The following is a 21,654-nucleotide window of genomic DNA, read 5'->3' as shown; positions in this document are numbered from 1 at the left end:
TGTAAACATTGGATATATATATATATATATATATATATGATAATAAATAATAAATGTGAATAGGAAATTGACAAGGATGAACAACGAAATAATATTGAATAGAAATATTGAAAATCGAGGCTTGCGTATCGTAATATTCTTGAAACAGAAATTTTGTCCCTACTCAGTGCTTATAGTTCTACAGACGTCTGCTTCACAAGAATTCAACGATCAAGTCAGAATTTCAGCATCGGAAAAATTGACTTCTGGCAAATTTCTATGTGATTCTCTGAGTAAGGATGTTTTGGATTATAGAAGAAGAATTGTTTTTTCTGTGTTATAAATGTCATGCAGATGGATGCATATATAATATGATTATGCCTGTTCGCAACAGGTATGAGGAAGGGATGCATCTGTTGTGAGACATCCTTTCAGATGGGTGTTTTCTTTCTGCGTTTTTTCACACTTCAGACTTCATCTGAAAAGATGAGTACGTTGGTAAAAAAATAATTAATTAATTAAATTCGAAATTAATTAAAAATAATTAATTAAATCTGAAAATAATTAATTAATTTAATTATTAGAGCCCAAGAGCTCCAAGGCCCATATTTTGATAATTAATTATATATATTAATATACCCCAAAGCCCAACCCTAAAGGTGAGCCCAATTTTAGTCTCCAAGGCCTATCACTCCAATCACTTTCTACAAGGGACAAAGCCTTATAAAGTGAGGAAACTTTTTGGGAATGACAAATGTGGGACAATAAAATTTCTACTCAAAATTTCCAACAATACCCCACATTTGAGTTGAAATTTCATTCAAACTCCAACAACTACCCCAAATTTGAATGCAAATGTATGACTAGGCTGCCTAAAATTGAGAGAGAATAGACATGAGATGCATCCAATGAAGTGTCTTTTGGACTTGAACTTACCCTGGTGAAAACATATCGGGATGTGAGACAATGAAATTTCTACTCAAAATTTCCAACAGTAAATTGGAAAATTAGTGTGAAAATAGTTGAGGAACTAGGAAGATCGTTCTCAATACTCAAGAAAAACTAACCATATTATGAATGATAAACGAACGTAATTGCAAGATCTTCGGATCCTCACAAAGAGGATCCGGAGAGAATCCTCATTCCCATATTTAATGCATCGGTAACCAGGTGTGGTTGAGTTTATTATTTCGATCAAGAAAAATAAATATCCTATCCATGAGCACCAGGTGTCATTTCAGTTTATAATTTTCTTTGTAGGTTAAATATCACTACCGCTACACTATGTTAAGTTTAAGTAACAATGAGCGTCATACTTTAAAACATGTTAGTTTATAAGTATCATAGTTATGAGCTCAATATATCAAACTTGTGAGTATTGATTCACTGTAGGTATATGATTCATATATAAATTCAATATATTAGTATCACACTCACTTTTATCAGCCTAATGTGAAAGTCGTAGTAGTCTCGAATTGAAGAAAATGCTATCTCGTTATGTGAAAGGCCGAAGTAGTCTCGAACTGAAGAAAATGCAATCTTGTTATTGACAACTTGGAAGAAGATGATTATAAACTAGAGTCTTTGCATTGGAGAAAGAAAATTAAACCACATGAATACACCATTTTTCGGGGAGAAATTTCGGAGTCCAGACCACCAAATCCCTACGACCTAGACTTAGAAAACCTCCGTTGTGAGTACTCACAGACATAAAAATAGGCCAGGCTATAAGTTTTGTCAAACTATCGTGAACATATGTCTCGCCTGCATACTATCACTATGACGTCTTAGATACATGTAAGTTTCTCGCCTAATTAGACGGAGGAGCGGCTGCAGCTCTTGCTTTGGCAGCAAGAATCTTAGCAATCTCAACAAGCTTGTCAGTCTCAGGCATAACATCCTTCACAGCAGCATGTGCACAGAACTTGTCAGCCCATTTTACCAGCCCCGGCGTTTTCGTTTGGTCGAGCAGTTTGATTCCATGCAGCTTCTCGTTTACTCTGAGCCACCCCAAGAAGCACCCGAACGCAATGTCCAAGTATCCGATCTCATCTCCGCCGAAAAATACGTTGCCTTTGCTGGATTTCTCAAAGGCTTCCTCCAGCAGCGCCAGCCCTTCTGTCACTTGTTCGATTGCTGCCTTCTTTGCCTCCTCTCCTTGTGCAAAACCAATGCCCTTCATGGATGGATACCACTACAACCATTTCAATTGAATGAGACATAAATTAGTAACGTGGATTAATTGTACCAAAAGCTTAGGCTAGCAACAAAGAAAGACGTTGTGCTTGGGCTTTGAATAAAAACTTGCTATGCTTCTAATAAAAGCGTTTCTATTAGCAAGTTAGACGTTTATGAGAAGAAGTGTTTTACGCATGACCATAATAAATCATTACCTTCTCGCTGATATAGGCAGCCCAAAATCGTGCAGTAGCGCGATCGTAGGGGTCAGAAGGGAGGATAGACGGACCAGATGCCCAAACTTCGTCAATGTACTCAACAATGATGAGAGATTCACAAACTGGTTTGTCACCATGAATGAGAACTGGCACTTTCTTGTGGACTGGATTGGACTGAAGAAGAAGCTCGCTTTTAGATCCGAATGTCTCCTGAAGAAACTCGTAGTCGACGGATTTGAGGTTAAGGGCAATGCGAGCCCTCATCACGAACGGACTCGGCCACATTCCCAGAACTTTGACGTCGCTGTTGCCCATAATTAATCCTCGACTAATTAGCTTAGCACTCAACTAGTGATCTAATTCAAACACTGATGAGTTCTGCAGGGTTTAGTGTATGTGCGTGTTGGGTGGATCTAAACAAGGAAACACAAGGATTAAGTAGGAAGAAGAAAGTGTTTGGTATCAATGAGCCTACTGGCATTAGTCTGGTGCATTTGGTTGTTGGACGCACGTTTCAACTTTGAAGGGTAGGCAACATTCAAAGTTTTTTTTAATTAAAAAAAAAGTCATTGAATCAAAATCAAAAGAACGACTTACTTATACCTAGTATACTATTGTGGCATTCTCGGCTTAATAATACGGCAGATCTCTTCCATTAAGGTCATCGGATTTATTGATCCGTGTCTTTTAAATTTCATCTAACAGCTCATCTATTTTGATCCCTTAAAAGTTGTAATAATTTTTGACCGCCTGTTTTGACTCCTTAAAAGCTATAATAATTTTTTACAGTTGGATGAAATTTGAAAGGTCCGTATCACTTGATCCAATGGCCTTAGTGATAATACAATTCCAAAATCATTAAATTAGAGTTTTGAGATTTTCCAGACCTGTGCCAAAATAAAAATTGCAAACCTTGACCTTCTTTAGTGAAGCTTTTCGATTCATTCCATAAAATGAACCGTAGGACTGAAATGTTTTGAGCCCCTGTGCACAAGACAGAAGTAGCACAAGTGAATCACACAACGATGAATAGTTGACAACTAGTTATACAATTGTTTCTTTCAACTATATGACAACTATCTATACAATTGTTCTTTTCAACTATACCGTTACCCATATTATAATCAGGACGAATTTATATAAAAGACATCTATTGAACTAATAGATGCACGTAAATGATTTATTTCACTATCAAATAAACATAAAAACCAGACACAAAATAAAACGAAGTCCATGAGTTTACCAAACTACAACATCGTCTAATACATCCGACTTAATAATTTACCAAACTACAGCATTGTCTAATACATCCGACTTAATTTCTTAATCACTAGTTTAAACAACAAGATCCATTGATTTGTTTCACTAATTAATCACTTGGAAGCACCTGCAGCTCTCAATCTGGCCATAATAATCTTTGCAACCTCAGCCAACTTGTCAGTCTCCGGCATAACATCCTTCACAGCAGGATCTGCACTGAACTTCTCAGCCCATTTGACCAGCCCTGGGATCTTTGCTTCGTCCAGAAATTTGACCCCATTCATTTTCTCTGTGACTCTGAGCCACCCCAAGAAACACCCGAATGCAATGTCCAGGTACCCAATTTTGTCTCCACTGAAGAAGTCCTTGCCTTTGCTGGTCTTTTGAAAGGCTTCCTCCATTTGAGCCAGCCCTTCTGCAACTTGCTCGACTGCTGCCTTCCTTGCCTCGTCTTCTTGAGCGGCACCAATGCCTCTCAGCGACGGAAACCACTGCACCCATTTGAATCCGTTACTTGATTAAACGAATAAATGTGCAACGACGTGTACAGTAGTGCACTATACCAAATGTTTTTCGACAAAAATTTGCACGTCTCATGTTGTATATCTCTTTTCTTTTTCTTTTTTTCTATTTACCTAATCACACTCACGATGTAACGAGAAATAAAAAAAAAGTGGTATAAAAAATAATTCATAGGACTTTCTCTCTTTGTTTCATTTCAACTAAACTATTACTACTCAATACCATTTCTACACCACTTAGTACTACGGTCTAGTGGTATTTCTCTGCACTTGTAAGTGAAAGATGTTAAGTTCGAATCTCGCCAAAAACGAGTTTGAACCATATTATTGTTAGCCTATTATGAGCTTACCCCCTTCCTTTTAGGGTAGATAATATAGTTTGTTTAAACAAACAAAAAAAAACCATTTCTACAAAAGATATTCAACAATATCTACAAAAGTGAACATATTTTAGGGCTTGTTCGGGAAATTCTTTTGTACAAGTAAGAATGCAGATATGCTTTTGTGTTTCTAAAAAAAGTAATTAGAATCCCCACATTTTTTTTCAACTTGTTTAGATTAAATACTTTTTTTTTTTTACAAAATTTGATTAAGAAGCTTTGATCAATTGCCAACTCAACAATTTTCTACTTATTTAATATATATATATATATATATATATATATATATATCTACTTAAACTAGATAACAACTAATTTCCTACAATCTATGAATTTTAAATTCGTATTTAAAACTCACAGTACATTTGAAAATAAACGAACCAACTTTTAGTACGTTTAGAATTTAAATGTACCAAGAAACAAAATGTACTAGAAATCCAAATATTACCTAAAATCAAATGTACCAATATTATAGATAATCAAACACACCTACAATTTGACCAAAATAAAAACGCATCTATTATAAAATTGTAGAAAAAAAATGTTCAATCAAATTCTTAAAAGAAACAAATGTTCAATCAAATTCTTAAAAGAAACAAATGTTTAATCAACGAAATTGAAAAACGAGGTGCCTATATCAAAACGTTCCTTTCTAAAAACACTATTAATCATTCTATAAGCAATTCCAAACAGATGTTATTTGAGCCATATTAAGGAGATAGACTATCAACAAACCCCTTTAAGCATATTTTATTAAGTAATGGAAAAACAATAGAAAAGAAACAAAGAGCAACATAATCCCTCACATTTAACTGGTTAATCCAAACAAAATTTAATAAATTAACGAAATTAGCCTACAAAAATTAAAAATTAAGGACACGAACAAAAACTGTGCACTTACCTTCTCATCGACGTAGGCAGCCCAAAATCTTGCAGTAGCGCGATCCAACGGGTCAGAAGGGAGAATCGACGGGCCTGAGGCCCAAACCTCATCGATGTACTCCACAATGATGAGAGACTCACAGACGGGCTTATCACCATGGATGAGAACTGGGATTTTCTTGTGGACTGGATTGGACTGGAGAAGAAGCTGGCTTTTGGGTGCGAACGTCTCCTCAAGAAGCTCATACTCCACTGACTTGATATTGAGCGCGATCCGAGCCCTCATCACGTATGGGCTCGGCCACGCTCCCAAAACCTTTACGTCGCTCTTCGCCATGATCAATGATTCAGATTCTCTATCAAACTCGGAAAGCTCTCGAAATGCAAATGCAAAATCTGTGTTTTGGGGTTCCTGTTATTTATGAATGTGCATGAAAGGTGAAAGCAGAAGGAGGATTTATGAGGAGGTTTGGATAATGGGTGTGAACGTAATGACAATATGTGTGGCAGTGGGGAAAGGTTTGAAACGTAGGAAAAAAAAATTTAATGCCCTGTGTTCCGAGTCCATAATTCGTGCATTGTGTGGTTGGAAAGAGACTTGCATGCACTTTTCAAGACGATAATGAAGTGTTCCGAGTCAATAATACGATGGGAACGTTAAAACACATAACATTGGATATTATTTATTAACGATGCTATCAAGTCTGGACAGTTGAGAGAAACTTAATACAATCGAGAGCTAAGTTGACAATGAATCGAACCTATTATTTGCTGTCACGTCCTTTAACTTACCCTCTTGAGATGTCGTGATCTGTTTGCGGTACCGTATTTGAACGGTGTTTCAGGTTCAGCGTTTTCAACTTGAACCTAGTTTTGGTTCGTCTTTGTGTTCAGATAGGGAATAGGATGTTGTTGGTGTGTCGTGCGGCGGAGATTGGAGCACGTATGAGCAAATTTGAAGTGTGTAGGCTTTGGAACAGCGTGGCTTACATGGCATTCAGTCATTTGTGCTTCGCGGGTACTTTTCTTGTTCGTACGTGTGAACACATTTGAAGTCTGTAGGCCTTGAACTGTAGGCGCAGGGTCTTATTCTGCCACCAGATTGCGTGCATTCTTTTCCACAATACACCTTTTACAGTCTCTGACATCACCCCTAGGAGACGGAAATGGATCTTTTTCGGATCTCTTCTTTCTAATCTATCAAATTTGAAAATTCGAACTGTTGAAATTTGATCCAACTATTAAAGTTATTATAATTTTTAAAGTAGACCTCTGTTTGTAACGGTTGAATCAAATTTTAATGATCCGAATCTCCGAACTTGGTAGATTAGGAGAAAGGATTCCTTTCCCTAGGAGACAGGAGGACGGAGCTGAGAGCTGTGAAGGTGAGTGACAGTTGTATATGAAGATGGTACTTCTGGAAAAGTAGAGCAGAAGCACCAGTGGTCTAGTGGTAGAATAGTACCCTGCCACGGTACAGACCCGGGTTCGATTCCCGGCTGGTGCATATGTTTTTTAAATTTTGAATAAACTGAGTTGCTAGCCTCAATGACGGATCTAACCCCATTTTTCGACTTATTGGAGATGAAATTTCTCGCTAAGGTTTGAAATGTAGTAAATTCATGACGACTGAGCCCCCGTTGGGGATGCTCTTATTACTTGCTGTGTGTGAAGCTTTCAGAATTCACAAGCATATAGAAAATGGAATTCGAAATTCCAGGATCTCTTCAAAGTTGCTTCTTTTGTATTGATTTGTTGCTTTCCTTTGGAAGCATACAAGTAACAGAAAAAATCTTTGCAAAAACAGTCACGTTACAGCTCTATCGGGGTTCAAAGCAATGGCATGACTCGTTGAGACCAGAAACTCTCTCGGGGCAGCTCGACATTTGCAAATTCTTCCGACTTCCGAGTCTTTCATTCTCACTCGGTCTCTTTGGTCTTACGTTGGCCCTTGAAGCGGTTGTATCAGCTTAACCCTTTTCTTTGCTCATTTTCCGGAATGCAAGCACTTTTGCATCTTCTCTGCTTTTCCACCCTCCGACTCTACCAAGACTGCTGCACCCAGTCAAACTAGTTAAGATCAGAAGAGTGCCGACATAACACATCTAAGCTGCATCCAACGGTTTCATGCCAAATCATGAAAGAAGAAAAATTCAAACATACCAGGAGGGGTGTGTTTACACAGCATTTGGGCAGTGATGAAATCCAACAGATGAACTTTTGAGTGAAATAGCCATCTTGAGATTGCTTGGATCTGTTTACGGGACATCTTATTCCTTAGGGCCTGGCTTCGTCCATCTATGATTTCATATCAAACGTTCGATAGCCAGGTACATACGTAGGTCCCTGGGTAACAAAGAGTTGTAGCTCACAACGTGCACAGATAGATTCATCTTGTAAAAGGAAAATGTCTAGAAATGATGCCATTAAGAACTTACTACCATTTCAACATTATCATTTCAGAAAGGCTGTGCAATATCCTTGGATCTCCAAGAGAGCAGTTCAGCTAGTTTTTTCATTCTTGGGCTTTGCCAACAAGACAATTCTCTATAATTTCGTCGCAAAGATCTAGAGTAATGTCCATGTTCCCTTCTTCATAGTTCATATCGACAAAAACGTTGTATGTTTCTCTATCTGCAACCGCACCATGTCTCCTCATTTCTTCAAATAGTTCCCTTGCCTCCGCAAATTTCCTTCTCTTGAAAAAACCCTTAATAAGTGCACTGTAACAACTTGCCGTCGGAATAAATCCCTTTCCTGCCATTTCTTTATGCAAAAACCAAGCCTCTTTCATATTCCTTGCCTTAAAATGCCCTTTTATCAAAATGTTATAGGTGTTGCTATCAGGAATCACCCCACCAGCACACATGCTCCTATAAATTTCCGCTGTAGTACGCATATTATTTCTAATGCAGTACTGCTTCATGAGAGAATTGTAGGTTGCCGCATTAGGCACTATACCCTTCTCCAACATACACTTAAGTAGCCTCTCAGCATCTTCCACCATTCCTGACATACAAAATCCATTCATAAGCACATTGAATGTAACAACTGTAGGTTGAAGCCCTCTATCGAGCATCTCACGCAGGACCTTCTGAGCCTTAGCCATGTCCCTCATCTTACAATATGCATCCATCAGAGTGGTACAAGTAATAGTGTCAGGACAGGGCCCTGCACCCTCCATTTGTTCCACCAATTTTTCTGCCTCCACTATGTTTCCCGACTTACAAAGGCCGTTAACAATTGAGTTGTAAGTGAAGACATTAAGTTGAAGGCCCTTCCTGCACACGTCATGAAGAAGTTCATTTGCTACATCTACCTCCCCTCTTTTACAAAGGCCATCAGCCAATGCCGTATAAGTGACAACATTTGGGGTAAGCCCCATATTAACCATCTGGTTGTGAAGCGAAAATGCCTCTTTCATCTCGCCTGTTTTGCAATAACCATCAATAAGGGCTGTATAAGTAACTTCATCTGGTTCTAATCCTCTGCTAACCATTTCATGGAAGAGCTTATCTGCTTCTGTCATCTTCCCTTTTTGACAAAATCCATGAATAATAGCAGTATATGTAATATAATCAGGGATTATTTTCCTATCCCGCATTTCGTCAAATAGCCTATATGCAGCAGGAATATTACCCAACTTACAGAATCCATCAATTAGAGTAGTGTAGACGACATTATCAGGAAGTACTCCCAGAACCATCATCTCCCTCAGTAACCCTTCTGCTTCAGATAGTTTACCTGTTTTACACAGAAAGAGTATTATGCCGTTATATGTATGGGAATTTTGCTTCAATCCTTTTATTTTCATTTCCTCTATGAGCTTCAAAACCTTCTGCAGTTCTCCAACATAACAATATCTGCTGATTAAAGTACTATAACTTACAACATCAGGTACACAGCCCCTCAACTCCATTTGCAGGAGTAAATGGTGGGCCTCTTTTATTTTCCCTAATCGACAAAGACAATGAATGATAATATTGTATGATGTGGTGTTCCAATGAATACCCACTTCAGGGTATTCGATGAAGAATTTTATTGCCATCTCAATCCCATCAAAGGTGCTTGATAGCCGAGTAAGAAATAAATTACAGGAATCAACAGAGATAACCAACCCATAGCTCAACAATTTCTCAAAAAGCTTTCTTGCTTCATTGAGCATCTCAGTTTCAACAAGGACCCGGAAGAAAACATCAAACACATGGGTATCTGAACCCCAATCCTTGTAAGTGTATGTCAACCGATCAGAAAAGTGAGCGAATGAAAGACCGACATCTAACTTGGGTTTTGCCCAAAAATTATGAATGAGCTCATGCGCTGTTTTAAGATCCTTTGATGCTGCAGCAATTTGTACAACGACGCAACAGGCTTCTAATGATGGGTCCTTTCGTAAGCATGCCCAGTCAAAGAAATCCAGAACTAGTTTATAGTCATTCTTAATATTCATGAGAACCCAAATAAGATGGTCAGACCTGAAATTAGATTCATAAGGCTTCAGAATACTGCGAAAAGGCTCAGAGCAGCGAAGCTTAATTGTGGTGGAGATGCGATGTACAAGTTCGGCATCTTTGATGGTAGGTTTCTTGGGTGAATAGTCAGGAAAAGGCCTTGTATCTTTTGATCCTAAAGAAATTCCATGACTTAAAAACCTCCTAAAGACGAATAGAGAAGAATTTACAGCAATATTTAAGCGGGGACGATGACAGGAGATCTGAAAACAATAGACTGACAAAATGGCGCACCTCTTCATGTCTATCAGAGGAACCCATCAAGAAAAATTTTGGGGACCCATTTCTATTAATCCAGCAGCTCTCCTCCATTTAGAAGAACCAAAGCAACGAGGTTGCTTCATCACATGACCTGTAAAGTAACCATTAAACACAAACACTCAACGTATAAAAACTTTGTAAAGTATACTGCCTATACACCAAAGCATACATTTCTTAATCAACCTTCTTCCAATCCTCTATATATACTGCTGGAATATGAATACACAGCGGTACGAAAGTAGAACACTTGCATGGCAAACGCTTGCAATTTTGTATTTGAACAATGAACAAATTCTGTTTGCAAAACCAATAAAACCATTCAAGTTGCTACTATTTACATTGATTCTGAAACTAATAAAACTTTCTAAAATTAATCACACTCACACCCACAATCTGTCACCAACTAAAACAAATTAAAAGTGGTTCACGCATTCTATCAAACACTTGGCAAGCAATCAATAAAAAGTACTTAAAACCGAAAAATAAAATGCAACAAGGTGACAAAGAGTGACAAGCTTTCGAAGCTGGGAAACATGAGAGGTGTTACCTTAAAAGCGATTGACTGTGAAAAGCTCGAAAGCTTCGAACTTCCAAAAACTTGTTTCGGGAGGATGGCTGTTGCCGGTAGGTATCTCGAGTTTCATTCGGCCTCCACTCTCCTCCTCCCGCGGAAGAGCACAGGCGTTTTAGCGAGAGAGACAATGCTGGATAAAGATATTTTATTGGGCCTATATGTTTGGGTTAAGTAAATGGCACCAATGAATGGTAATTACAAAAAGACTTGGCCCGGGCCCAAAATGATAAGAGAGTTTATACAGCTAGTTGTTGTGTGTTTCAACATGAGCAAAAGATGGGTGTAGAAATCCTTTACATCGGAGTTGATGGTTGTCATTTGAAATCTGAGATGCTTTTAAAAGTTGTCATTCAACGGCTCGACGAATTATCTTTGTGGGCATTGAGTAAGGTATCTGCTAGCGTCATTCCTTTGGACTATGTGTTGTTATGGGCATTTTTTTTATAAACTCACTCGGCATATTTTGACATCTATCGACATGTTGGCTCAAAAACTATTACCATAAGTCGCCTTCCTCAATTGAAAGTTATTGGTATTTGTCGACAGCCGTGCAATATGACTTGGCAAATGATCTCAGGCCTACCAAGGCTTGATAAAATGTCAATTTTCTCTAATTGTATACGGGAGGTCTCAAGTTTGGCTAACTTGAATGGCAAGTTTAATACCTAAATATTGTGGCAAAGTCATTGAATTAACTTTGATTCTGGCCCTTTTACTCTTAGGGTAGAATATCATCGTACCAAAAATAAAAACATGTAGACAAATAATATCTTGTGATAAACTCATAATATCGTCACTATAACGTCCTGATTGAATGTAAGTTATCTCCATGATGAGTTCACCATCTCACATGTAAAGTCCCACATGTTAGATGCCTTCAGTTTTTTCTAGCAAACAAAGGTCTGCCTATGTCTCAAGCCAAAGCGTTGGAAAGAATTGTTCTTCACCGTCTAAGTTGACTTCAGTTCTAATCAGGTCATTTAATATTCTCAAACTATTTATTTAAAAATCAAGTTTGTGCTGGATCTGATTATAGTCAGTAACAAAATGATAAATAAATATGGGGAAAATTTTTGGCACAAAAAAAAAAAAAAAAAGAACACCTTAATTGAAGCAGTGCTTGGTGGAATATGCGCATGAATTGTTGAGGGGGATTATAATTAATGAATGATTACAAGTTTAATGTGAAATTTCTTTTTAATTAGTTACAACACCTTAACAATTTGGTTTATTTATTTAGTTCTAAGTAATATTTTATACTAATTTATATTTAAAAAAAGAAAAGAAAAGAAACATGTGAATCCGAAACACAATGGTAAAAAGTCGTATCCATTAGGGTAACTCACCACTCGTCATTAACAATTTGAATTTGGATACCCTACCAACAGAACTATGCCCCAGTTACACATATTATTGGAGATTAATTAAGATTAAAATTCGTTATCAACAAATAATGTCGATGATGATGATTAAATAATTGGAAAGTTCAATAAATGAAGGAAAGATCATCATTGCTTCATTTTCAATCCCCATTTTTTTCATTCCATAAAATTATGCTTTTGATCTCTTTTCCTGATTTGGGACTGAAAGTGGTGGTGGTAGGAATATATACTTATTGCTCCAATCAAAAAGTTGAGTTTGTGAATGGAAATTCAAAAAATATATAGAAAGCTGGGGCTTCGCTTGTTTTGGGGACGAAAGGGTATGGTAGGTAGGTAGCCGTATTGGGATCTCAAACACACAAAAAATCCATATTCTGTTTCAGAATGTTTTCAAAAGAGTTAAAATTGATTTCAGACGCTTAATGTGGTGTTTGACGTAAAAACAAAAATTATTTTTGAATTCTAAAAACTATTCTTGATATTTTTTATAAAGTGTTTTCAACATAAGTGATTGATACGAGAAGCAAGTCAATATTTATTCACTTATAAGCAAGTCGACCAAGGAAATGGTTATTAACTTATTACTTCATGTCTTGATTAATTAAAAATTATTGTTCAAGATCTCTTGCGGAGTCTCTTAAAATAATGGACGTGACTCGATGTATAGATACGAATTATATATTTTTTTATGTACGTGGTATCAGATGCATGCATGGATAAATAGTGAAAAATGTGCAGCCCCTTCAGCAGGCAAAAAGATATAAACTTGTGTTCTTATATATAACCAAAAGGATGATTCGAGGAGTGTAAAACTTGCTTGGTAATATATGTTGGGAATTGAAACTAAACAAAATCCCAAGAGATTTATAAAGAGGGAGATAATCAATTCAATGCTAGGCAGGGGGAACAAAGGCATCTGCTAGTAGGGAAAAGAGAATCAAACAAGATCAAAAGCGAGCTAGTATTCTAGTTTAAGTGGTTATGAGCATTTATTTTTGTATTTAAGGTATTGAGTTCGATTATGTACTTTTTCCGCTTCGCTATGAATAAAGAAAATAAAACAAAAACAAAAAACAAGCTATTGCCAGCCAAAAATTGAAAGTGTTGATGAGATCACAAACTACATGCTCCTTTACCATCAGCAAAATATTAATATTTGTATCATCGCACCTGATCGTCTAGCATACTATTTGTTGAATATATATTAGGGTAATTAGATGTCAGTTAAGATGATACAAGTAGTTTTATTTATCGAAAAACCCCCGCCCCAAAAGTGTGACCTCTCTAAGCTTTCTTCTTCCACTTCATAATATATATACACACACACACACACCAAGGCCTCACTTCACACACTTCACACCTTATCATTTTCTCCTCTCCAAACTCACAACAATATGAAGTTTAGCTCTCCTTCAACATCAACTCTCTCCATCATCTTCCTCTCCACCTTCCTCCTCCAACTCACCTTCATCTCCTCCCAAATCTGCCAAAGATCCTGCGGCAAACTCCCCCTCAAGTTCCCATTCGGCACCGACCCCGGCTGCGGCGACCCGGGCTTCAACCCCCACGTGTCATGCAGCCAGGGAAACCCTATCTTCACAACCCACACCGGATCCTACCCCATCACCAACATAGACTACACAAAGAAAGTTATGTACATCTCAGACCCCTCCATGTCAACATGTTCATGCAACCAACAATCCAAAGGTTTTTCCCTAGACTGGGACGCACCCTTCAGTTTCCAAGACGACAACGTTTTTGCCCTACTCGACTGCTCGCTTTCCAACTCTCCAGTCTTCCAGCAAAACTCCCTATATACAGACCAAAAAAACAACTCTAAAGTGTCCCTATGTGACAACCAAGGTGCTCCGATTTGCAGCTTCTTGTACTCGTGCCAGGCGATCAGCACGATCAACCTCCCGATATCCACGTGTTGCGTTTACACGCCGGTGGATCTCGGGCCGGCTTTCGAGATGGATTTGGAGAAGCTGCAGTGCAGTTCTTACTCAGGGTTTTACAGCTTCAACGAACATGAGTCTGACCCAAATAGTTGGAACTACGGGATTGCCCTCAAGTACAAGTTCAGTGTGAACAACGAGTATCCGGATTCGTGTGTTAATTGTGAGAGGAGTAATGGGGTTTGTGGGTATTATGGTAATTACAACTCGTTTATATGTAATTGTCCGAATGGGATCAACACTACCAATGATTGCTTTTTTGGAGCTTCTTATAACTATGGTTCAAGGCTTCGATCGTCGCAGATTGGTACGTCTTCATTCTCTCCTTTTTCCTTTATGTGGTTTTGTGTTTCATTTTTTTATTCACACTCGGAGGAAAGAACAGGAAGTCCACTATTGTAGTCAACTTAGTTATGCTTAAGTCTATGTTTAATTTTTTATTTATCTTTTTTTTGCAGGGACTTGGTTAATCTATTGCTTGGCTTGGCTATTGGTTTTGGTATTGTAGCTTGTGAAATTTCATGGATGAATTTTAGAGTTCTAATCAAATGCAAGTTAGAGGTTTGACCTTTCCATAAATCATATGAAGTATATTGAGATTAAACTTTTTTTTGTTATAAAATGTTGAGGTTTCTCCCCAATATTCGTAACAATACTAGGTTAAGTCAGTTAATTTAGACAATGTGCCACTACGCCTGTCCGACATTTCCATAAATCATATGAAGCATGTTGAGATTAAACTTTTTTTTGTTATAAAATGTTGAGGTTTCTCCCCAATATTCGTAACAATACTGGGTTAAGTCAGTTAATTTAGGCAATGTGCCACTACGCCTGTCCTCTTGCCCTGATATCGTATAAAAAATAAAATAAAGAACTCAAAAACCCAAAGGAATTGGCATATAAGAAAGAAGGTCAGGGAATTTGGTTCCTTCTTTTTGTAGCACCATCACCACTAAGAAAGAATAAACTTTCATTACAAAGGCTCTTTCTGTATCAACACTTTACAGATAAGCTCCAGAATGCAATCCACTGTTCCATCACCATATATGGTTAGCTAGATTCTAAAGAACAGAACAGTAACTTTCTCCATCTAGCTTCTTTACAATTGTAAAGACGGTAAATGAGGGACCGAGAAAGCAAAATAGGTGCGAAATTTTTGACAGAGTTAACCCCCACCGGATATTTACAGCGGTATACTGTGACTGCAAAACTTGTTTCTCTGTATTCTTCTTTTCACATTCTCTACACTGTAAGCAAAAAAATGTTCGATCAATGCATCATTCCTGGTCATCGCATATTGCAGCACCGGGGTTTCCCTTGTTGCAATTTGTCCCACATGCATATCATTTGTCTCGGAGATTGGTAATGCGCGGTGTAATAGTCGTTGATGCACCCAAACTGGCAGAACTTCCAGCTATGCACATACTCCACCGGTTTAGATTTGTTGAATTGCTCTACCCACATTCCCATGCTCACATCTTCCATCTTGAACAACTGCACAACACATATGAATTTAACGATATGGAGACCTGCACACGGACTACACATGCGAACAAGGAAAAAACAGTATTTTCATCACATACTCGCAATTTGTGCTTTTCAAACTCGGATACAAGGGACTTTGCTATGTCAGAGGAGATTATGTATCCTGGACCATTTGCATAGGGTGGATAATCTTCTTCTGGCCATTCCTGGAGCTCACCAAGGAAGAAAATGAAGGATGAGAGATTGTTCATGACACAACCCATATATCAATTCTATATGAATGTGAACTAAAAAGTGACAACATTAAACTACATATTGACTGCCAGAAGCTAAATAGTAAATACTATCTAATTCTTATCACCAGTCACAATCGCATACGTCATCATATGCGATGAGGCAAATGACAATTAGGTAGATAAGAAAACCGAATGATATATTCACGATAAAAGCTAGAGTTTGGTACAAATACTAAGGCTGTCAAATTTCTAAATAGTGGTTCCTCTATCTCCTTTTTTAAGTAAAAATTTGTTCCTCCATCTCTTGATTGCTACAAAGTACAAACACATCATCTCTAAACACCTTGAAGTAAAAAATATTACTCTAATCCAAAGCATCAACACTCAACTTAGAGGCGTCACAAACAGAATTTACCAGAAAACATGAGGCAAAAGATCAAAGCTAAGCGTTAGAAGAAAAACTAGTAAAAATAAAAAATCAAAAGTTGTATGCATTGCCCTTAAAATCAGATAAGAGAATGTTAATCGGACGTATACAACTTGAGAAAATCAGAATTACCCAATGATTTAGAGAAGACCAGAAAGGACTTATAAACAGTAGAAGATGTATATCAATCTCAAGTTTGTGTACATTGTCTTTTAGAATCATTGGAGAAGAGCAGAATAATGCATACCTCATACGTCACTGCCCATTTACCATGGCGAAGAGGCTTGTGGTGGTAGTTCATATTTCCAATATAGAAGCTTTTATATCCACGAACTTTCCGTGCTTCCTTGAGCACAGCATCCACCCTGATAAATGTGTCATCATCGCACTTCATGATATACCTTGCAGGCACCGTGCGAACCTGTAAACAACCACATACATCGATGTTAAGTATTATCCACAAGGTAATAATAAGTATAAGACAATTGAAGTCTTGTTATGAAGCTTACCCCATATTCGCAGATTGCAACAGTCTTCAATACTACCAGATCATAGTTATCCATATAAGGAACTATAACAATGTCCCCAAAATAATCTACTTCTTTCATTAGTTCCATATTCACTTCCTTTCTTCCATGCTGTCAAAATATAATTCCGAATACTGTAAATAATTGACATAGAACTAATGCACGAGTGGTTTATCAAAGCACAAAACACAAATTCTACATTCCTTACCAGTGCTACAAAAAAACGAGCCACAACACGCGAAGATTTGATTAATTTATGCTGCATCCAAGACTTTCTCACAGCCATACGCTCTGCAAAATGGTTCCCAGCGGACAGAATGCCAATGAACAACTCTACATGCCCGTAGGGAAGAAATGGAGCTTTCCACTTAGTCACCATTTCGAGGTGCATCTGGGGTGAAAAACTAGGATGTGATGTGGGCAAGGAGGCTGCAAGCACAGAGTGCACATCAATGTCTCCATTTACAGAGAGTCCGGTAGCATCCTCAAGAACAAATCCCTGTCACCCACGAATAAAATTTTACGATATTCCGCATTCCTTACAGTATAGGCCGATATCACAACAAAAGGGTACTCACCGTGCGATAAGGGAAAGCAGTAACATGCCTCCCATCGACATTGATATGGAAACCTTCCAAACCAGCACTCACGGTAAGAACAAACAGCTTTCCCTCTGCAAAAGGGTATGGCCAGTCTATGGTCACCTTCTTCGTTCGTCCAATCAGCCTGTTCAACCACCATGTGGCCTTTGATTCTTCCGTCTTATTGTCATCATCACGAATCCACTTCTCACATTTCACCTGTCCATCAACTTCGCAAAACAAAAGAATCAGAAAAAGCATACAAACTCACCAAGGTTACATGAAACTCTTCAAAGCTTCACTTAGAAAAAGGACATTGCTAATAATTCGAAAAAGAAACACAATATGGCATCGGAACATTGAATAATCGAATCACAACCGCTTTATTTAGATTAGCTAGACACATCTAATAAAATATACTATTTACCTACCAAACTAGCATTTAGTTAAATGCAGCACAAAGACCCCTATTTCTCAATTCATTAAGCAACGCAATTAGAACACAATGAAGCCACCTACCAGTATCTTCATCAGCCAGGGACCTCCAACCCTCGCAGCGGAGTGCCGAGCCCCATTGCATCCGGTAACAAGTGTTCTGCTCGATCACCGGCTTCCCACTCCAATCCCCCTTCAACCTCGGATTGAAATGCAGTATCCTCGGCGGGTCCTCCCCCTCCACATTCTTCAAACCCTGCAACTCCATCATAAACTGCGAGACCATCACCGCCTCGTCTCCCTCCTTCAACACCGCAATCTTCGGATCGTACTCCGAGTGGGCCCACCTCGGCGTGCCCACCACCGTTATGTGAGACCCCAGAGTCATCCCGCAGGGAAGAACCATGACCCGTTTCCGGGACTCGAATTCCGACCCGGACAGCAAAAACGAGTACGGGCACGGCTCAGAGCGGTTCTCGGGCTTGGTCTTCAGGTCAGACTCGAGCCTTCCGGCCTCGAGCTCCGCCCAGAGCTTCTTCCCAGCTACCCAAGCGCTCTTGGCGGTTCTATGAAGCTCGGAGACTTGGTCCTTACTGACATTGCCGCCGAACAGAGTGTCCTCGAACACCAAGCCGGAAACTTTCTTGACCTCCCGCATTTGCCGCTGGGGTGTCCGGTTCGGCGAGCCGCCGGCGACCCGAAACGCATCCTCCGCCGGCCTACTCGGGGCGTCCCTCTCGCCCATTTCCTCCTCGCTCTCGAGCCAAAACGTCCTGGGAAATGCGTCCTCCAGCGTCTCGAACAGCCCGTCGTCCAAACCCGAAGACTCAAACCCGGATTTCAAAACGTGGGGGATTTCGAAGCTGATCAGGAGCAGGTAGACGATCACTGCCCCAATAAAAACCTGAATCATTCTGAGTCGACTCGGCGGCAGCAACGAGTCGAACTTGCCTCGCTTCATCTGGGTACTTTATTCCCGCAATGCCCCTCAAAGTTTCTGCTTGTTTCGGACAATGGGCATAGAACGATCACTGTATCAGTGGGTTTGCTCTGCTGCCCCTGCTTCCTGCAAACCCTAGATTCGAAGAAATTGGGGAAAATCACAGGTTAATTCGCACTCACAGTGACAGAGTTAAAGCTTACAGAGTTAAAGCTTGAATTTATTTTCATAAATATGCAGATGTAGATTTTTAAATAATATTTTTCAGAGAGAAAGCTTGAATTTTTCAGACATTTGTCCTTGGCAAATTTGACGCCTTTCAATTTCTATGCCGTAAAGGGAAACCAAATATTATTTGTTTTCACACGCTCCACTATTGTAACGGCGCCGTTTTGCGTAACTAGCTTCCAAAATAATTCCGCGGTGGCGTCGGCACGTGGTTAGAGTATTTTTTTGGTAATTAATTTATTATTTATCGTAATTTTTTAACTGAATATATTCATTACTCAAATTTTGTAATGAAGAAAGAATACGATGAGGTGGTTCATACTCAAGACATATTCTTCAACTCTTGGTCAATTTTTCTTCTCTTTTTGAGATTTGTTCCTATTGTATAATAAAAATGTAAAATAAAAAAAAAACAATATTAAAAGGAGGTTAATATAAAATAAAAAGTAAACCGTCATTTAGCACTAAGGTTTAGGAGTATTTATATTTATTTGTGAGTGAGAAATTTTAGATTCCTTCTCATTAAAGGTAAATTTGAATCATATTATTGCTAGTCCATTTCCTCATCCTTTAGCGTATATAATATCATTTGTTAAAAAAAAAGATATACGTCGAAATTGTAGGTCGTTTTCTAATTTTAGAAATAGAAGTTTTATTCTTTCTTTTATTCATAACAACGATTTTTGTTATCTTCCTTTATGTTATAGATAAGAACAGTATAATCAGACTCTCGAATACCCTTATAAAAATGATTTAGCAAATATAATTTCATAAGAATTTTTGTAAATTAACTTGATTATGTAGCTTTTGAAAGGGAAAATGTCAAAAATGTTTCTTCTTGTTCAAAATTAACTTGACTAATTGAAGGGGTGTGACTTGTAAGGAGTCCGGATCCCCCCGGATCCTCTTTGTGCAGATTTCAAAAATCAGTGAATTGTGTCCGTTCATCATACATTGTGCGGTAAAAAATTATTTTAAATATTTTTATTTAAAAATAAACATAATCAATATTTGATAAAAACTTATCGCTTGATAACATGATTTACGGATCTTCATAATCCTTATCAAAAGAATCTGGAGATGATCCTGTTGGGCTTGTGAGACCGTTGAGGACGTGATTTGAACGGGTGGGGGCCGCTACTCACCCGTGGGATTTGAAGTTGAACAAAGATGTACAACAGTCACGCAGTTTGGTTGGTCCGTTGGTGGTGCGTCCTATTCCTCAGTGCGCGCCACTTGTACCAACTTGTTTTTGTGCCACTTGTCTCCTAAATTTAGTTCCAAATAAAATTAAGAGAGTATTAAGAAAATATATATCGAAAATTCAATTGAAATTTTAAAAGATTGTAAAAGAGTTATATATTTTTCATAGATTATGTAAATTTGAGCGAATTTCCTTCAATATATCTTATTATTTATAAGCATGTTGGTCGATGGAATGTAAAACTTTCATTTTAGTGTTGGAATATGCTGAGAAATAAAAGCGAGAGGATACTATTTTTTCCATTTCAATGTCCAGTTATGAATCGAGCAAAAATGTTTTTATTTTCCAACAATCCATTTGCATAATTTACTTAAGAATAGTATTTTGATTTTAGCAAGATAAGGCTTTTTAGCTAAAATGATAGCTGAGATTGGCATAAATCCTCACTTGATCCTGGAGATTTAAAAATTGTTAGAATTGGTCCATGAGTTTGTCTACCATCAATTATTTTGGCTATTCTACAAATGCTTTTTATTAAATAAGGAGAAAATGACAATATAACCTTAATTTTTTGTCAAATTATATTGGCTTATTGTTTATTAAATTGAGGGTATTTTTATCATTTTGGTCTTTATTTAACAGGGATTTTTCACGAAATACAAAAATGATTCACGGTGGACAAATTTAGGGACCACTTCTATTGATTTTAAATCTCAATGATCAAAGTGAAGAGTTATACACATCTCAGATACCAATTTTAACTAAAATGCCCAAAGATAATCCAATAAAAATTGCATTATACGAGTAGTGTATAATTTAAAACATTCTTCTCGTGCATTCAAGGTCTCGAATTTGATTCATGATAAATGATGGGCTGATATCGTTTTCGTGACTGCGACATCTTGGCATGTCTTTGTCCTTCCAGGTATCATATTCCAAGGGGGCCAAAATTTTTTATTACACTTGATTAATTAAGCAATAAGATAGCCTAATCACATTCACATGCATTGATAATTTCGATTAGAAGTTAGCCATATGGAACTGCAATAAGCATGAATACTGTTGCCTTTTTAGTTGCAATTGTATAACTATTTGCCAGATCTAAATTAGTTGTATAATTACCACACAAAAAAAACGATTAAATTAGCACCAAATTATTACAGCCTGAATTATGCTATTATTTGCTGTAAAGTTTAAACTTTCCAATTATTTTCATTTCGGGCATGAGTGTGAAAACTGAAAACTGTCCAAAACAAACAAGAAAATAAACAGAAAATAACAAACAAAAAAAGATAAGAAAGGACAAAGCCCGTGCGACCGACAATTTATGTCATCAGCGTCCACTAATTTGCTACTGGGGCCAAGTCAGTTAGTTATGTATTTATTTATTTATTTAAAGAGTGATGTTTTCCACATATTTTTTTTTATAATCTTTTTCACATTTCAATTTCAGTGATCAGATCAATTGAATTGAAAATGATCAAATA

The 21,654-nt window shown here is 37.8% G+C and overlaps 5 protein-coding genes and 1 non-coding gene across 10 annotated transcripts; 2 read left to right on the top strand and 4 right to left on the bottom strand.

The window, feature by feature from the left end:
* Positions 1-1,503: 1,503 nt before the first annotated feature.
* LOC137737761 (glutathione S-transferase U17) lies at positions 1,504-3,354 on the bottom strand. Its single transcript, XM_068477315.2, has 2 exons — positions 2,373-3,354; positions 1,504-2,173 (listed from the first exon to the last, which is right to left on the bottom strand). The coding sequence occupies exons 1-2, from the start codon at positions 2,688-2,690 to the stop codon at positions 1,790-1,792; spliced, it is 702 nt and encodes a 233-aa protein (XP_068333416.1). The 5' UTR covers positions 2,691-3,354; the 3' UTR covers positions 1,504-1,789.
* A 155-nt stretch (positions 3,355-3,509) lies between these two features.
* On the bottom strand, positions 3,510-5,943 carry LOC137737536 (glutathione S-transferase U17). The gene is made up of 2 exons (XM_068477050.2): positions 5,438-5,943; positions 3,510-4,126 (listed from the first exon to the last, which is right to left on the bottom strand). Exons 1-2 carry the CDS (start codon positions 5,753-5,755, stop codon positions 3,749-3,751), a joined length of 696 nt encoding a protein of 231 aa, XP_068333151.1. The 5' UTR covers positions 5,756-5,943; the 3' UTR covers positions 3,510-3,748.
* Positions 5,944-6,854: 911 nt separating this feature from the next.
* TRNAG-GCC (transfer RNA glycine (anticodon GCC)) lies at positions 6,855-6,925 on the top strand. Its single transcript has one exon. It is a non-coding gene; the product is annotated as a tRNA-Gly (tRNA).
* A 215-nt stretch (positions 6,926-7,140) lies between these two features.
* LOC137738319 (uncharacterized) lies at positions 7,141-10,917 on the bottom strand. Of its 5 annotated transcripts, none has more exons than XM_088682938.1 (4): positions 10,738-10,917; positions 7,857-10,281; positions 7,582-7,764; positions 7,141-7,473 (listed from the first exon to the last, which is right to left on the bottom strand). In XM_088682938.1, the coding sequence occupies exon 2, from the start codon at positions 10,169-10,171 to the stop codon at positions 7,934-7,936; it is 2,238 nt and encodes a 745-aa protein (XP_088539064.1). In that variant the 5' UTR covers positions 10,172-10,281; positions 10,738-10,917; the 3' UTR covers positions 7,141-7,473; positions 7,582-7,764; positions 7,857-7,933. The 5 variants fall into 5 exon arrangements, with proteins under 5 accessions (XP_088539064.1, XP_088539063.1, XP_088539065.1 ...); XM_088682937.1 differs by having other exon boundaries at positions 7,860-10,281; XM_088682939.1 differs by having other exon boundaries at positions 7,582-8,952; positions 9,067-10,281.
* Positions 10,918-13,447: 2,530 nt separating this feature from the next.
* LOC137736447 (Putative membrane lipoprotein) lies at positions 13,448-14,745 on the top strand. Its single transcript, XM_068475712.2, has 2 exons — positions 13,448-14,411; positions 14,563-14,745. Exons 1-2 carry the CDS (start codon positions 13,541-13,543, stop codon positions 14,610-14,612), a joined length of 921 nt encoding a protein of 306 aa, XP_068331813.1. The 5' UTR covers positions 13,448-13,540; the 3' UTR covers positions 14,613-14,745.
* Positions 14,746-15,057: 312 nt separating this feature from the next.
* Positions 15,058-19,065, bottom strand: LOC137737742 (hydroxyproline O-galactosyltransferase GALT6). Its single transcript, XM_068477294.2, has 7 exons — positions 17,880-19,065; positions 17,358-17,590; positions 16,988-17,278; positions 16,762-16,890; positions 16,500-16,673; positions 15,688-15,795; positions 15,058-15,598 (listed from the first exon to the last, which is right to left on the bottom strand). Exons 1-7 carry the CDS (start codon positions 18,754-18,756, stop codon positions 15,392-15,394), a joined length of 2,019 nt encoding a protein of 672 aa, XP_068333395.1. The 5' UTR covers positions 18,757-19,065; the 3' UTR covers positions 15,058-15,391.
* Between the last annotated feature and the right edge of the window lie 2,589 nt (positions 19,066-21,654).

Source organism: Pyrus communis, chromosome 13 (assembly GCF_041283825.1).
Source record: "Pyrus communis isolate YQ-2024b chromosome 13, ASM4128382v1, whole genome shotgun sequence".
NCBI lineage: Eukaryota > Viridiplantae > Streptophyta > Magnoliopsida > Rosales > Rosaceae > Pyrus > Pyrus communis.
The sequence above is the reverse complement of the archived record's forward strand: the minus strand, read 5'-3'. Positions and strand labels throughout refer to the sequence as shown.

Bases quoted from the DNA above. Each gene is read 5' to 3' on its own strand.
- LOC137737761 (XM_068477315.2), bottom strand. From the start codon at position 2,690: ATGGGCAACAGCGACGTCAAAGTTCTGGGAATGTGGCCGAGTCCGTTC. The intron at 2,174-2,372 runs GTAATGATTTAT...AAATGGTTGTAG, and splicing joins CTGCCTATATCAGCGAGAAG to TGGTATCCATCCATGAAGGG.
- LOC137737536 (XM_068477050.2), bottom strand. From the start codon at position 5,755: ATGGCGAAGAGCGACGTAAAGGTTTTGGGAGCGTGGCCGAGCCCATAC. The intron at 4,127-5,437 runs GTAAGTGCACAG...AAATGGGTGCAG, and splicing joins CTGCCTACGTCGATGAGAAG to TGGTTTCCGTCGCTGAGAGG.
- LOC137737742 (XM_068477294.2), bottom strand. From the start codon at position 18,756: ATGAAGCGAGGCAAGTTCGACTCGTTGCTGCCGCCGAGTCGACTCAGA. The intron at 15,796-16,499 runs GTATGCATTATT...GGTGAGCTCCAG, and splicing joins AATGGGCAGTGACGTATGAG to GAATGGCCAGAAGAAGATTA. The intron at 15,599-15,687 runs GTATGTGATGAA...TGTGTTGTGCAG, and splicing joins TTGAAAAGCACAAATTGCGA to TTGTTCAAGATGGAAGATGT.
- LOC137738319 (XM_088682938.1), bottom strand. From the start codon at position 10,171: ATGAAGAGGTGCGCCATTTTGTCAGTCTATTGTTTTCAGATCTCCTGT.
- LOC137736447 (XM_068475712.2), top strand. From the start codon at position 13,541: ATGAAGTTTAGCTCTCCTTCAACATCAACTCTCTCCATCATCTTCCTC. The intron at 14,412-14,562 runs GTACGTCTTCAT...TTTTTTTTGCAG, and splicing joins GCTTCGATCGTCGCAGATTG to GGACTTGGTTAATCTATTGC.